We start from the raw sequence: 16,335 nt of genomic DNA, 5'->3' as shown, positions 1-16,335 counted from the left end.
GGCTACCCTCCTGACATGAATCTCCCTGAGCTTTTGTAAGCACGGCCCTGTCTGTATCCCTTGATCTACAGCTTCTGCAGAGCCACTTAGCAAAGACAAACCTGGGTAAAGGGGCATCCAGTGGTAATAGTGCTTCCCAAAGGCCTTGGCATTGAAACTGGCACACTGATGCTGTTTGAAACTGGCTGCGTTGGCAGGGCAAAGCTGGGAAAAAAGAAAAGAAAGCGAAGTGTATCATCTGATCTTCTTTCTTCCCATGGGCTATTCATTCTCTCCCTCTCCCCGCCTAACTTACATCACAAGGTCGTTGTGAGGATTAAGAAGGGTAGGGAACATATACGGTGACTCAGAGGCTTAAAAAAGGAAATAAATGAAAATATTTCCTTTTCTGTATGAGAATTAAATGGATGCTGCATCTCTTTGAGGTACCCCACTCTGAGAAGCAAGGAGTGGGTTCAAAAATGGGGTAGAAGCTTAAAATGCTTTCAAAAATTGTTAGGAAAGCCCCTCTGGAAGTGAAGGAGCCACCCTTGGGAAGGGGCCCAATTCAGATCAGAACTGTGGCAGGGGGGAAAGGGAACTTAAGTCTCCCTCTCATGCCACTTTCCTGACTTGAAACAGCCCTGGGGCAGCTGCTAATGGGGAAATATGCATCTTCTCATGCCAGAGGTAATGCTTCACTGATGCGGCAGGTACTGGCTCCCTGGGACTGTTTCAGGTTGGTGAAAACAGTGTGGAAGGGGAGGAATAAGCCGGTTCTTCCCACAGTCCCAATCCAATTCGGGCTCTAAAAAGGAAGTTTCAATGCAGAACTCCCCAGTGCAGGTTTGGTAATGACAGAGCCCGAGGTGGGCCCAGAAACTGTCTTTATACAGTTAGAGACACACACACACACCCTCAGCGAACAGTGATGGACACAAGTTGAAGTTATGGGGGACAATGGGGCAGAAGCATTTCTGTTAATACCCCTTCACCTCAGAGCCAGGGATCTCTGTGGCTAGTGCATGGCTGAACAAAGCGGACAAGAGAGTAAAATTGAGTTCGAAAAGTTTTGAAAAATTAGCAAGGATATGGAAACAAGCTTTGCTTTCTGATATAGAAGAATGGAAAGAAAAGCTTTTTGAATAGGCAACCACAGCCCAATGACCAGCATGGGTAGTGATCAAAATTATGAGTTATTTCATGAAAAATGGAAACTATTTTATCAATAAAGGTTTAAAAAACAGGATAATGTAACAGAAAAGTAGGTGGTAGTTGGTCATATTAACTATTAGGTTATGAAAAACGTAATTAATTACATTTATAAGCCAGGTAGGTTACCTTAATTTTATAACCATACAAATCTTTATGACAATGTAATCAGTCTTTTGTTATATACTTGTATTTGTATCACCTTTCCTTCCCTTTATCTTTGTACCCTTCTCCTTTCTCAACAAATAATTTTTAAAAAATTAACACAAAAGTTTTGAAAAATAATGGGTTTGCACATATATTTCCTTGCATTGAATAAGGGAAATATGCAAAAGACTGCCCCTGAAAAATATGTTCTAAGGATATTTATTTCTGTTTAGAGGAAGCCACCCCTGCTATTGCATTGCCTTCTTGTTACACTAGTGTAAAGGAGCATAGGTGCAAGTAGCACCTCTGGGTTGTTCCCTGTCAACTCCCACCACACATTATCAAGGCCCAAATATACAAATCCTGCTTTCCCCTTATATTTGATAGCCAGCAACTGGCCCCCAAGTTGATCAAAAAATCTGCACATTGGGGTCTGCCTTTGCTAAAATTTAGGATGTACAAACAGAAAAAACATAATTTAAAACAAAATAATCTGGAGGTTAAAAGATCCTAAACAGTGATGTCTGTGTACATTTGATGGGAGAAAAAAACAGAGTTCAGGTAGCATTTTGGGTTGCTATAGCAATCTAAAATGGCTTCTGGGGGAAGGAAGAAAAGACAGTGTGTGGAGCCAGCACCAGAATGGGGCAAGTGGTAGCTGGGGGCAGGGGTTGCAGGTTCCTCTCTTGCAGACAATAACCAAACATTAGTTGAACTCTATTTTACTCACTGCTTGAAGCAACCCAGAGAAGCCAGGTAATTCTTCAAGATCTGTCTCTGAGAGCAAATCTTACCTGTTGTTGGCACAACTGGTAGTGTTTGGACTGGCCTAGACACATGGTACTGTTGGTCCCCTGAGACACTTGTAGCCTACAAGATAAAGAAGAACATGCTTATGGACAGACTGCGAGTTTGGTCTTCCAGAATGTTCTGCTCCAGGAGCCCAAAAGCTCCCTTTCTACAGACAATATGACATCCCATCACCACACCCCAGAATAACTAGTTGCCCTTCTCTATGATTTTTCCAGCCATAAAGATAAAAGATAACGGTAGTCCCCTGTGCAAGCACCAGGTCATTACTGACCCATGGGGTGACATCACAGTACGACATTTACTAGGCAGATTCTGTCTACACTACAGGGTGGTTTGCCATTGACTCCCCCAGTCATCTTCCCTTTACCCCCAGCAAGCTGGGTACTCATTTTACCGACCTCAGAAGGATGGAAGGCTGAGTCAACCTTGAGCTGGCTACCCAAAACAGACTTCTGTCGGGATCGAACTCAGGTCATGAGCAGAGCTTGGACTGCAGTACTGCAGCTTACCACTCTGCGCCACGAGCCTCCTTTCCCAGCCATACCATCCATAAAAGCATCCCTTTCCAACACTGGGTTAGATGCAAGCCCTTTCTTTTACATCAGAACTTTATCCAAGTAAGAACTCACAATGACTAAGCCCTGAAACCTGTCTTCAGAGCTCAGTCTTTGAATGACTCTGGTAAACAAAGAGTGCCTTTGAACATTTGCAAAGTGTCTCTCCTTCAGCAGTAAGGAAACCCCCATGCTTTGGGGATTAAAAGAAACTCAACAAAAAAGGGTGTGTCATCAAGACAGACATGAACATCTGCAATTACTAATTTAAATAAATAAATATTGCCTGCCAGACTTCCTTTAAGACACATAGTACATGATAAAGGTCCAAGGGCGAAAACGCATGGTCGCTTTAGCCTCCTTTATTCCGTTTCAGCCAGGATTCAGCCAGGATCGAATGCATGCATTTTGCCAAACGTGCATTCGATCCTGGCTCAATCCTGGTTGAAACAGGGAATAAAGGAGGCTAAAGCGACCATGCCTTTTTGCCCCAAGAGAGCTCAGTTTTCCAGCACAACAAACACTAGTGGGCCTAGCTCTCTGACCTGCCTTGGGGTGAGGAGACTCCCTCTGAAAATATATTTAAGTGGATCTGAAGGCCATCTGGCTCGGCCCTAATGGGTGATATGTATGTATTTATTTAAAAGATGTATATCCTGCGCTTTCCAGAATTTTGTTCCTTTGAGATGGGGGCATGGGCTTGCTGGGGTTTTGACGGGCAAACCTTTAACTCCTCCTGTTACAGTGCTTCACTTACTTTATGCATATATAAAATTTGTTTTTTTAAGATGGGGTACCTGAACTCTAAGCCATGGATTCTTTAAAAAGAGAGAGAGGTTCCTTAAAGAGAGAGAGAGAAAGACACTCCTGTGCGTGTTTTGTGAATGGCACAGTTTATTTCCAAGGGTGTTTGAGAATCGCTGCCATCTCCAGACGGAAGGCACCTCGGCATATCCGGACCTTAATTATGCAGCCAGCCAGCCCACATAAAAGGCAAAGGGGTTTTGCCTCCCCCCTTTCCTTTTGACGGAAGGAAAGAGGAAAGGAAGGGGGGGGTCTTGTTCAAGCTTCCTCTGCTCAGAAGTGCATTCATGCAGAATAGAAAGGAGTTTTTTGGGGGGAGGGGGTTGTGAAGGGAGGATAAGCATGGTGAGCTCTCAGATGCCAGCTCTCATTAGCTGAGCAGGATCTGGAGTTGTAGGTTAAGAGGTGCCTCTCCAGGGGTCGCATTCAGCTCTTTGGAGTGGAGGTAGGGGCTTCCGAATCGCCCTTGTGGACCAAGCAGAGGGGAACTGGAGTGGGTGGGCTGAGGATGAGAGAATTCATGAGAACGAAATCCAAATTCCCATTGTCATCATTCAGTCAAGGAAAGAACTCAGGATGTTACTTGCTGTACCTCTCAGGGGGATGAATAGTGAAGCCAGAGGGGACCAAGGAATACAATGATGTCAAAAACAGCAGGGATGCAGATCAAGAATGAAGAGGCAATTAAGCTGGGAAACAGTGGAGAGAACTGTGACCTGGCGAGAATTTCTGCTCCTTGAATTTTTAAAAAATTTCTTGCTTTTCCTGCAATGGTAACAACAGCTTTGCCTATTTGTTTAGCATTCTCCTCTCTATTCATCTTCCTCAGCTGAGTGGTTCACAGTCAGCAAGGAAATATCCCTGTCAGTGAAATATCCCTGTCAATAGTCCTGCCATACACATTCTACCTCAGAAGAAAATGAGATTGTGCTAAAAACCTTTAATTTTTAAGGCTAGTCTGACTTTTCTAAAGAGAGTGGATTATACCCTACTATTCCACTCAGGTTAAGTGTCAAGCCTTCCTCTGCAGCAGGGGTCCCCAACCTTGTTGAGCCTCTGGAAACTTGGGGATTATCAGAAAGGGTAGTAGACACCAACACAAAATGGCTGTCATGGGAGTGAGGTAGGGTTGCCAGCTCTGAGTGGGGAAATACCTAGACATTTTGGAGAGGGGAAGGACCTCAACAGGGCACAATGCCACAGAGTACACCCTCCAAAGCTGCCATTTTCTCCAGGGGAGCCGATCTGTGTCACTTGGAGATTAGTTGAAATTCCGAGAGATCTCCACGCCCCAACTGGAGGCTGGCAACCCTACAATGAGGCCAAGCACACACTGGCTGTTGTATGGATCACGTCAGTCTCAAGATGTCATGTGGCTATGAGGGGAAGTGCCCAAGCCCATAGATATGAGAGCCTAGGACTATGGCCAAGTCAAGTATACATGCTTATGACATATTTGCCCAGGAAGGAGGAGGAGGAGGGTTGGTTTTTACATGCCGACTTTCTCTACCACTTAGGGAAGAATTAAACAGGCTTACAATCACCTTCTCTTTCCCTCCCCACAACAGACACCCTGTGAGGTAGGTGGGGCTGAGAGAGTTGTGACTAGCCCAAAATCACCCAGGTGGCTTCACGTGTAGGAGTGGGGAAACAAATCCAGTTCACCAGATTAGCGCCTGCCACTCATGCGGAGGAGTGGGGAATCAATCCAGGCTCTCCAGATTAGAGTCCACCACTCCAAACCACCGCTCTTCACCACTACACCACACTGGAACACAGTGAGTCAGTTGACTGGGAACAACCCTACAGGCTGCTGCTGAGCTGTCCAGGTCTCCAGCCTCCTCTCTAACAGCAGTGGAGCCCACTACTTGGTTGGGACCTGTCACTGCCTGCCCCACCAGCTGGCCACTGCTCCAGAGTTCCCTGCTGCCTCCATTTCATAGAATCATAGAGTTGGAAGGGACCAGACAGCCATCTAGTCCAACCCCCTGCTTAATGCAGGATCAGCCTAGAACATCCCTGACAAGTGCTTGCCCAGCCTCTGCTTAAAGACAGCCAGTGAGGGGAAGCTCACCACCTCCCTAGGTAGCCAATTCCACTGTCTCTGGGTAAGGGTCCCCAGGGCTCTGGGTTGTCCGAGACTTGCTTGGTGGGAGAGGGGCTAAGTCGAGGGTGGGAGCCAGGCCTGGACATTGGTGTTTCTTGTACGTGCCAGTTATTCATGCAGGATACCTGAATATACATTATCAAGCCCAGCTGACTTGAATACACACTAGCTATGGAAGAATTTTTTTTATTCCCTTGTGTGTTATTCCAAGCCAGAAGCCAAAACATTTGTAGAGACAGCCTATATGGAAAAGTGGGGTAGGGTTGAAAGTGATTGCAAAACTGCAACACCTTAAAAACAAGCAGTCCGTTATTAGGGTTGCCAACTTCAAGTTTGGAAATTCCTGGAGATTTTGAGGGTGGAGTGCAGGGAGGGCGGGATTTGGAGAGGGGAGGGGCCTCAGTTGTGCATAATGCCATAAAGTCCACACTCCAATGCAGCCATTTTTATCCAGGGGAACTGATGTCTGTAGTCTAGAGATCAGTCATAATTCTGAGAAATCTCCTGGCCCTACCTGGCAGTTGGCAACCCTATCCATTACATTTACACTGAAGTTACTGAATGCACTGGGATGCTAACTCTCGTAAATTGCTCATTGTCTAAATGCCTGTCACTCATTCCAGTGCCTTTGAGTCACTGACACAACACTGGTAGAATGGAGATTTGCTTCTTAACAAACAACTGAGTAAAATACTAACTGCATCTTTGTCCCTCTCTGCAGTTAGTAAAAAATGTGCGAATAGTTAGAGATTTATAGTATCATCCTGAGCAGAGTTGCATCCTCGTAAGCCCACTGACTCTGGATTGACTTTGGTCTTTTATGCATGGCTGTTTCACTTGCTGTCACCCCTCCGACGGCTTTGGGTCCTTGTGTTGATTATGCATCCATTTCTGACCGTCAGATTTCGCCTCCCTCTCCGTTTCCCCGCGTTTTCAAATTTGAGATAAAACAGGTCCCTGAAAATGTGGGCAAGATCCAGAGAATCACAGGGGGAGAATGAGGCGACCTCCGATGTTCAGAAACAGCATGCATAATCAACACAAAGACCCAAAGTCGTCTGAGGAGTGACAGTGAGACAACCATGCATAAAAGACCTTAGAAGGTCTTAGACTCTGCTCAGCATGCCAGTTACTGGTTTTTTTTTTTAAGAAGAAAACTGAACGTCCAGAGGAGGTGCCAGGACAATCTCCTTAAAAGGTAGAGAAAGTTGGCATGTAAAAACCAACTCTTCTTCTGCATGCCACCTTGGTTTTTAAATTGTATTCAAGAGAACTTCAGGTCTTCTAACAACACACAAAACCTCTAATTAAGACCAAGAGGGTCCTTCCTGTCAGAATGGATGTCTAAATGAAACTGCCCCCCCCCCTTAAGAGAATGGATCCGACCTACGGTAGAACATGGACACTCTGCTAACTAAACTTCCACTGGACATCCATAGACAAATGTCAACGGGTTCTGTTCAGTTACTTACCGCTGCTGCAAACAGTGCCTTTCCCGGGACATCACACCCCCTCCGCAGGTACGGGAACACGTGGACCACGAGCTCCATTCCCCCCACCACTTGGTCACCTCTTCATTCCAGGTCCCACCTCCGTCCACCGCCTCACTACTGTCCTGACAGAAACAGGGAATGGTTAGCTGAAGAACCCCCAGCTCCCTTCTGTTATCTTGCTTGCTCTTTACCGCCTTTGAGTTAAAGCGCACACAAAAATCTAAATTCTACAGGGAAAAAAGCACGAAGTGGTTCAAAGCGAAACGTGCAACTTGAACATGCCTACTCAAACAAACCGGTTTAGCTGAATACTGTAATATCTTTTGAATGCAAGAACCCGTGTGAGGGAGCTAGGGTGGTGTAGGGGCTAGAGCAGGGGTGTCGAACTCAGTTGTTACGAGGGCCGGATATGACACAAATGTCACTTGGTCGGGCCGGACCATGCCTCGCCAGCACAGATTGAGACTGGGTGAGGTAGCTGCCTCAGCTGACTTGCGGGCCACATAAGAGCTCTCAAGGGGCCGGATCTGGCCCTCGGGCCTTATGTTTGACACCCCTGGGATAGAGTGCTGGGCTAGGAGCTGGGAGATTCAGGTTCAAGCTTGCCCTGACGTTCACCGGATGACCTTGGGCTGCTCCCTCCCTCTCAGCCTAATCTTCCTCGCAGGGTGGCTGTCAGGACAAAAATGCGGGAAGGGGAGAAACGGAGCAGACGAGCCTATCCTGATTCCAAATAGTTGTGCCGCATCCTCTTGGAATTTGCACAGGGCGGCAAGATCGGAACGCAGTAAATCGTTTTGGGACACAAGCATGCCTTCGGTTTTCCGGAGGGCAAATGTCTCGGGTCTGGGAAACGGAACAGAGGGGTCTGGCCCGGCTTTGTTTGGGAAGGCACAGTCCACTATCTGAAGGGTGGAATGTTTCCCCCGGGGGTGTGAGGAAGTGGAAGAGAGTTTCTTCATAAGCTTCTGAGAAACAGGAACACAATGGTTTTGGTGACCCGTAAAATCTGGAAGGCTGGGGGGGGGGAGTGGATTGAAGTGAACTCCCCCCTCCCCGCCGCCATTTATAATGACAGAGGGGGTGCTTGCCTCTGAATGGGTGTTTGTAATAATGAGAAGGGCTTGACCAAGGGGGTTTTTACCGCTGTGGGGAGACAAGTGTTATTAAAGAGCACAGAGCTCTAATTAGAGCTTCTCTCTCAGGCCAGAAGGTGCCTGAATGGTCCACCCTTGCCCACCTATGCTTGAGGGTAAAACTGGAGGAGGAGCAAGGGTAGGAGGTGGGCTAGGTAGGGCTGCCGACTCTGGGTTGGGAAATTCCTGGAGATTTGGGGGTGGAGGGTGGGGAGGGACATCAGCAGGGTAAAATGCCATAGGCTTCACCCTCCAAAGCAGCCATTTTCTCCAGGGGAACTGATCTGTGGAGTCTGGAGATGAGCTGTTATTCTGGGAGATCTCCAGGCTCCATCTGGAGGTTGGCAACTCTAGGGCTAAAGGCCAGGAGTTCAATTTACGAATGGAAAGGGGGGGACGGGACTATTTTTAAAGAATTTATTCCAGGGTGAAACATTTATAATTGGGCTTAATGCATCTGGCAAGAGGAAAATAAATATCTATGGCATTTGACTCATCTCAGCCAAAAATGTGAATTAAGATGGCTTGCATTTGGATAGTTCAGTGGGCAAGGGTAGGTGGGAAGGGAGAGGCAATCCTTTTGGCTTCAGTGCCCAGAAAACACAACACACACAAACACGTCAGTGTGCCACCAACAAAGGGGAGGGGGAAACAAGGGGTGTATTTGACCAGCAGCCTGCCTTGGCCCCAGCATGAGAAGCAGGGGTCTGAGAGGGCATAAAAGACATCTTTCCCCCCCCACCCCGCACTGCAGGCCTCTGCATCACTTCTAGCAGCACCTCAGGGTAGCAGCCATTGATCTGGGATGAAGAATTAGGAAGAATTTTCTAACAGTTAGAGCGGTTCCTCAGTGGAACAGGCTTCCTCGGGAGGTGGTGAGCTCTCCTTCCCTGGAGGTTTTTAAGAAGAGGTTAGATGGCCATCTGTCAGCAATGCTGATTCTATGACCTTAGGCAGATGATGAGAGGGAGGGCATCTTGGCCATCTTCCGGGCATGGAGTAGGGGTCACTGGGGGTGTGAGGGGGGGAGGTAGTTGTGAATTTCCTGCATTGTGCAGGGGGTTGGACTAGATGACCCTGGTGATCTCTTCCAACACTATGATTCTATGAAACTTGCAAGGTGTATTAGGCTGAGAAGAGTGACAGGGCCAGCGTCACCCAACAAGCTTCCATGGTGGAGTAGGAATTCGAGCTTGGGTCTTCCAGATCCAACCCCAGCATGCCACACTGGACCACTCAATTATACATATTCCCCTTACTTCTATTTAGGATCGGGATCATTAGACTTCCCAGACAGTATCCTGGTTTTCATTAGTAGAAAAGGGCAAGAGTCCAGTAGCACCTTAAAGAATAACAAAAATATTTTCTGGTAGGGTATGAGCTTTCGTGAGCCACAGCTCACTTCTTTCATGGTTTTCATGGACGGTTTTCAGACAAACTGGATTTTGGTTTTCCTAAATCGGAAATTATGCAAAACAAGAGTCACTGGAAAAGACAATCATGCTAGGAAAAGTGGAAGGCAGCAGGAAAAGAGCAAGACCCAAGAAGATATGGATTGACTCTATGAAGGAAGCCACGGCCCTCAGTTTGCAAGACCCGAGCAAGGCTGTTAAACATAGGACGTTTTGGAGGGCATTGATTCATAGGGTCGCCATGAAACAACTCGATGGCACTTAACACACACAAATTGGAAATGCAAATTTGCTTTCAAACTGCATATTAGCGTTTATTCAACAAAGGTCTACCTGGTATTAACAGCATTGACCCAGGTGGCCCGCTATTGCAAGAAGCTCAAAAAGTGTTTTAATGCCTTTTGCAAGAACCCCTTAAGGTAAACGGTCATTGAATGGGGTTATTATCAGAAAGGGAGAGAAAAGAGCAAAAATGCTTCAGAGGAAGGCAGTTTCCTTTTCCGATTCCTCTTTCGGGGAAATTAAACAGTGGAGGGGGTGGGCTGACCATCTTCAGCAGTTCATCCACCCCATTCCTCTGGCTTGGTTCTGGATAACCAGCGGGTGGGGGTGGGGTCGGCCGGAAGAGAAGAGTAATATCTAATCAGACGTGCGCTGGGAGATCCATGTCTTCAGCTCCCAGCGAGATTTTGGGCACTTTCACACAGCCCAAATGATGCACTTTCAGTCCACTTTCAATGCACTTTGAAGGTGGATTTTACTGGTGCTATTTACACAGCCCAAATAATGTACTTTCAATGCATTTTGAAGGTGGATTTTGCTGTGTGGACTGGCAAAATACACTTGCAAACGACTGTTAAAGTGCACTGAAAGTGGATTGAAAGTGCATTACTTGGGGAACTAGCAGAAATGGATAAACTTACGGCATTAGTAAATCAAAAGGAGAATACAGAATTTGTGGGAGAATGGGAGGCATGGACAATATATTGTCAAAATGAACTTAAATTGGGAAGCACTGAAGGTTATGTTTTGCTCTAATTCAATTGATTAAGGTAGAAATATTATTAAGATTAAAGATTTAGGTTTTAAGAAATGTAATCCGATTAATATATGAAGTATTGTATTGAATTAGAAATTAAATGCAAAGGTGACAGTAAAGTTATCAAAAAGATAGAGGAGGAGAGAGGGGAAGTCAACGTAAATATCTGAACTAATTAGTTATATAGAATAGAGACATATTGTTTATATTATATAACTATCTTAATGAATGATGGAAACTACTGTACTATAAAAAAAACAATAAAAAAAATATTGTCGAAGGCTTTCACGGTCCGAGTTCATTGGTTCTCGTAGGTTATCCAGGCTGTGTGACCGTGGTCTTGGTATTTTCTTTCCTGACGTGTCGCCCGCAGCTGTGGCAGGCATCTTCAGAGGAGTAACCCTGAAGGACAGTGTCTCTCAATGTCAAGTGTGTAGGAAGAGTAATATATATAGTCAGAAGGGGGTTGGGTTTGAGCTGAACCATTGTCCTGCAAGAAGTATCAGAGGTCATGTGCTAATCATTGTCCTGTATTAGCACGTTACCTTTAGCCCATGACCTTTGATTAGCACATGACCTTTGATACTTTTTGCAGGACAATGGTTCAGCTCAAACCCAACCCCCTTTCTGACTATATATCACTCTTCCTACGCACTTGACACTGAGAGACACTGCGACTCCTCTGAAGAGGCGTGCCGCAGCTGCGGGCAGGAAAGAAAACACCAAGACCACGGTCACACAGCCCGGGTGACCTACAAGAACCAATAAAAAAAAACGCCACAAAGAAAGTGCAATACTTGGGCTGTGTGAATAAGCACCAGTACTGGGCGAACGAGCCAGATCCCCTTGCAAACGGCACGGATCTCCCAGCGCGCGTCGGGTTCCGACCCACGCCAGCCTTTTCAGCGGGGACGAAGCCCAGCGAGCGCCTGCCCGGGCTTAGCCTTCGTCCCCTGGGCGGCAGGGGCGCCGGTCCTGGCCAAAGTCGCCGGGCTGGCCCGTGCGGGGAGGGCGCGCGCCGGCCACCCCACCGCCCTGCCTCCTTACCTTAGCGCGCAGCAGCAGGGCGCAGGCCAGCAGCACGAGCAGCGCCGGCGGCCGCGGGCCGGACCCGGCGGGAGGCGCGGCCATGGCGCGCTCTAAGGCTCCATGGGCAGCGGCGGCGGCGGCCAGGAGGCGAGAGCGCAAAAGCCCCGGCGGCGGTGGCGGCGCGAGCTGCCGCCTGAGCGCAACCCGGCATGGCCGAGCCCGTAATTAATGACTTTCCAACCTGTTGGGTGGCGGCGGGAGCGCCGCGCGACCCTGCGGCTCGCGGGCGGGCGGTGATTGACAAGGCGACCTGAGAGCCGCCCGGGCACGCGGCCGGGGGGGGGGGGGTGGGACGGGCGGAGGGGCCGGGGGCCGGCCCAGGCGGCCTGAGGGGCCTTGGCCCCCACGGGACGGCCTGCTGGCGAGGGAGCCTCGGCGCAGGAGCTGCCCCAAGAGGCTGGGAAGCCGGCTCTGGCGGGGGGGGGGGGGCAAAGCGGGCGGCTTTCCGTCCGCCTTCCTTCCCTTGCACGAACCCATGAGTCAAAAAGGGCAAGAGTCCAGTAGCACCTTCAAGACTAACACAGATATTTTCAGGCAGGGTATACGAGAGCTATTTTTGGGAGTCTTTAAGGTGCTACTGGACTCTTGCCCTTTTTGACTACTGCAAACAGACTAACGCGGCTACCCACTGGGAACGAACCCCTGAGGCCGCCTTAGATGGGGTCAGGCCACGGATGGGTCTGCATTGTTGTATTAATTCCCACGGTAGGAGGTTGAGCGTTCAAAGCAGTCTGTTTGTTAGGCCCGATGTACACCCCGGGTGAGAACTGCCCCAATACGCGCAGGACAGTTCGCCCCCCCCCCCCGGAACAAAGGATTGCAACAACGTTTATAACTTCTGGTCAGGGGTGTTACAAAATATGCCGTCTAGTGCGTAGAGACACAAAGACCCAGTCATGGATACGTTTGGATCAAGGTCCATCCAAGTCAGTATTGTCTACTCAGACCGGCAGCGGCTCTTCCAGGGTCTCAGGCAGAGGTCTTTCACATCACCGACTTGCCTGGTCCCTTTAAGTCACTGGTTCCCATCTGGGGGTCCGTGGACCCCCAGGGGTCCGCGAGAACTAAATTAAGGTCCACGAAACAAAGTTATAACCCCATTATAAATTAATATTTTCAATTAAAAGTTCTCTATTATCAAAATATATATTCAAATATTATTCTAAGTTTAATGTTTAACTAACCGTTATGATTAAAGTTTATTTTCAAATTCTCAGAATTTTTATTTTGAACCTTGGGGTCCCTGCACCGAACAAAAAAGTCCTAGTGGTCCCTGGTCAAAAAAAGGTTGGGAACCACTGCTTTAAGTGGAGATGCCGGGGATTGAACCTGGGGCCTTCTGCATGCCAAGCAGATGCTCTGCCACGGAGCCACAGCCCTTCCCCCTGCTTCACTCTAGTGGAGATTAGATCACAATGGGTAGCCAGGTTAGTCTGTCACTAGCGGTGGGAAACAGCAAGAGTCCAGTAGCACCTTAAAGACTAACAAGATGTCTGGCAGGGGGTGAGCTTTTGGGAGTCACAGTCTGAAGAAGTGAGCTGCGGCTCACGAAAGCTCACCCCCTGCCAGAAATTTGATTAGTCTTTAAGGTGCTACTGGACTCTTGCTCTTTTCTACTTTAATTACAATGGTTTTCTTCTCTTACCGTAGGGTTGAGCTTGGACCAGAGGGAAAATGTACATGATGCAGGTATGTGACAGGGAGGGGGGAACAGAGTGGTGAAGTTGTGATCCAGATGAAATGGTAGGAGATTAAGAGGGGTCTAAGCTTATGTGTTTGGTGCCTTAATATACAGCTGGATGTGCAGAAAACATGCCAGGAGTGAAAAAGGAGGACTGTGTGACATGAAATTTTACTTGTCTGTCTTCCTATCCCGTCTCTTATCTAAGCAGAGTTTTCAGTTCCCCTGGTCTGCTGATAGACCACTAAGGAAGCAGTGTGGGCTCACACATGAATAAACACTGGCAGACTTCAGAAGCACTAACAAAAAGCCTTGTGGCACATTTAAGGCAAACAGATTTATTGAGGCATAAACTGTCACGCGTCAGATCTGACTTCATCAGATGCATGAAGTGAAACCTCAGTCACCAGAATATATATACAGCAGGAGGAAAGAAAAAAATAATAAAAGTGAGTGTGCAGTATATCACCAGATTTCTTTCTTTCTTTCTTTCTTTCTTTCTTTCTTTCTTTCTTTCTTTCTTTCTTTCTTTCTTTCTTTCTTTCTTTCTTTCTTTCCAAGCTAAACATGGTGTTAGAGATCCATGACGACATCTTGCATCCTGTTAAACCTCTCAAAATAGAAGTTATGGAAGAGCACAAAATCCATAAAACCCTGGATTTAAAAATCAATAAAGCAACAATGAAAAGTAAATGCAACAAAAACCATGCTGATATAGGTCAAGAGAAGCACTGTTGAACAGCCACAAGTCAAATTAATTCCAGACTGAAAAGAAACGTTTGGCATCCCTTAGGCAAAACCAGAAAGGCTGAAAGGAAGATGTTTCCATCCTCATGTCTCAATAATCACCAATGCTTAGGTATTGGTGATTTTGTTGTTGTTGTTGCAAGCAATTGGGCAGCCAATGCAAACATATGGCCAGTGTGGCTTATAACAATGGTTCTTAACTGGTGAGATGCCAAAGTAATCTAGGTGGGCTATCCTAACACTTTCTAAGAATCCGCTTTCCCTCAACCCCATGTCCCCCCGCAAGTATGACATGCCCTCTCCTGCTGACCCAGCCTCCCACAGGTTATCCATCTATGACCTTTCGGCATGCTAGCAATAATAACAGAGTGCCTGTAAATATATGTGTTATGTATGTATATAGTTAGGCGATATGCAGGGGCAACTTAGGAGCTTGAGTCCTGAACAAAGGATCCTAAGTCCTGCACGCGCCATTGGCCCAAACCGGCACGCGCCATTGGCCCTAAGCCGGCATGCGCCATTGGTGACCCGGGGTTTCCCCCCTATCACGGATCAGGGGGGGAGTGGCCGCGGGCGGCCAGGGGGGCATATAAGCAGGGCCGTTTGCACTGTGTTCTTTAGTTCTGTTCTGTACTACAATAAACGCGTTGTGTTGGAACTCCGTCTCGACCTCGTGTGTCCTCCCCACGCGGACTTAACAATATGTATAAATGCTGAGCTACAGAAAATGCTTCAGGTGAATTTGGAATTAGAATCTAAATGTATGTCGTTGGGTATAACTCCTCCACAACTCAACTTGGTGCATAAAGAGCTTTACCAATATGCAACTTCTGCTGCCAGAATTGTTTATGCTAGGTATTGGAAGTCCAGTACAATTCCTGACATTACAGCTTAGAGTAACAAACTCTCAGACTTTGCCCCGATGGCTAGACTAACTCACCTGATTAATATGAAGTCAACAGATGAATTTGTGATGAAATGGCAACCTTTTTATGACTATTACTCACGTGACAAGTAAACTATTTTACATATTAAGAAACTAATGATTTATAAGACTTTGTTCAGTGAGATCCAGGATGTTTCAGGTGCTTAGGATAAATGATAGAAGTTATAGTACTAGTTTTTCCCCCCCCAGTTCAATGTTGGGGAGGGGATGTGGCTCAGTGGTAGAGCATCTGCTTGGCATGCAGAAGGTCCCAGGTTCAATCCCCGGCATCTCCAGTTAAAGGGACTAGGCAAATAGGTAATGTGAAATACCTCAGCCTGAGACCCTGGAGAGCCGCTGCCGGTCTGAGTAGACAATACTGACTTTGATGGACCAAGGGTCTGACTCAGTGTAAGGCAGCTTCACGAGTACACTGAGGTTTGAGGGTCGTAACACGTTTTAGTGAGTTTTAAGATGATACAATGTCTTGGATGAAAGATAGAAGCTTTGATAATAGGTTTTTGTCTTCTGTTAAGTTTGGATCAAGCTGGGGCCCGGATGATATATATATATATATAAATATATTTTAAAAAATGCCCTTCCTGGGGGGAAATACACTTTTTGTTTCTATCATGGTAAGACCCAGGTTCTTTGGTAGAGTGGTGGGGTATAAGATACAAAAGGTTGAGAACCACTGACTTATAGGACATAAGAACATACAAAGAGCCCTGCTGGATCGGACCAGTGGTCCATCTAGTCCAGCCTCCTGTTTTACAACAGTTTCCCTGGCGGACCAACAAACAAGGCACAGGGCCCCTGATGTTGCCTCCTAGCACTGGTGTTCATAGGTTCCCTTAATTCAGTGGTTCCCCACGTGGGCAGTACCACCCCCTGTGGGGGCGGTGGGATTACTTAGGAGGGCACTAAGAGGCAAGAGGGCAGCAGGGGGTGCTAGAGGTGGTCCCCTTCAACTGTGTTGTTCACTAATTTACAATAGGTCAAGCTATGGCACCATGCTGGCAAATTTGGTGGAAACTATCAGAATTTTTCCCACACTTTGAAGAGCTGGTACCACTGGTTCAAGTTCATCAGTTTTGTTGAATAAATTTCAACTAAAAAGTTTTAATTTGATTTTGAATAGATGTGCAATTAATTGTTACTGTTTTTAAATTTTATTATTATCTTCTTTAGCAAGTC

At 47.0% G+C, this 16,335-nt stretch overlaps 2 protein-coding genes across 2 annotated transcripts in view; both read right to left on the bottom strand.

Annotated features, from left to right (window-relative positions):
• The window catches only part of LOC130473167 (ADAMTS-like protein 2), a 35,350-nt gene extending 25,685 nt beyond the window's left edge, over positions 1–9,665 (bottom strand). Inside the window, exons 1-4 of the mRNA XM_056844697.1 lie at positions 9,648–9,665; positions 7,089–7,231; positions 2,133–2,208; positions 102–204 (exon numbers count right to left, since the gene is read on the bottom strand). Coding sequence (XP_056700675.1) covers positions 102–204; positions 2,133–2,208; positions 7,089–7,231; positions 9,648–9,665 — 340 coding nt within the window. The remainder of the gene's footprint in view (positions 1–101; positions 205–2,132; positions 2,209–7,088; positions 7,232–9,647) is intronic.
• Positions 1–16,335, bottom strand: part of LOC130473929 (E3 ubiquitin-protein ligase RNF146-like) — a 171,912-nt gene that overhangs the window by 26,095 nt on the left and 129,482 nt on the right. The gene's annotated exons all lie outside the window — the stretch shown is intronic.

This window comes from Euleptes europaea, chromosome 2, assembly GCF_029931775.1.
Source record: "Euleptes europaea isolate rEulEur1 chromosome 2, rEulEur1.hap1, whole genome shotgun sequence".
Taxonomy (NCBI): domain Eukaryota; kingdom Metazoa; phylum Chordata; class Lepidosauria; order Squamata; family Sphaerodactylidae; genus Euleptes; species Euleptes europaea.
This window is presented reverse-complemented; position numbering and strand designations above follow the sequence as displayed.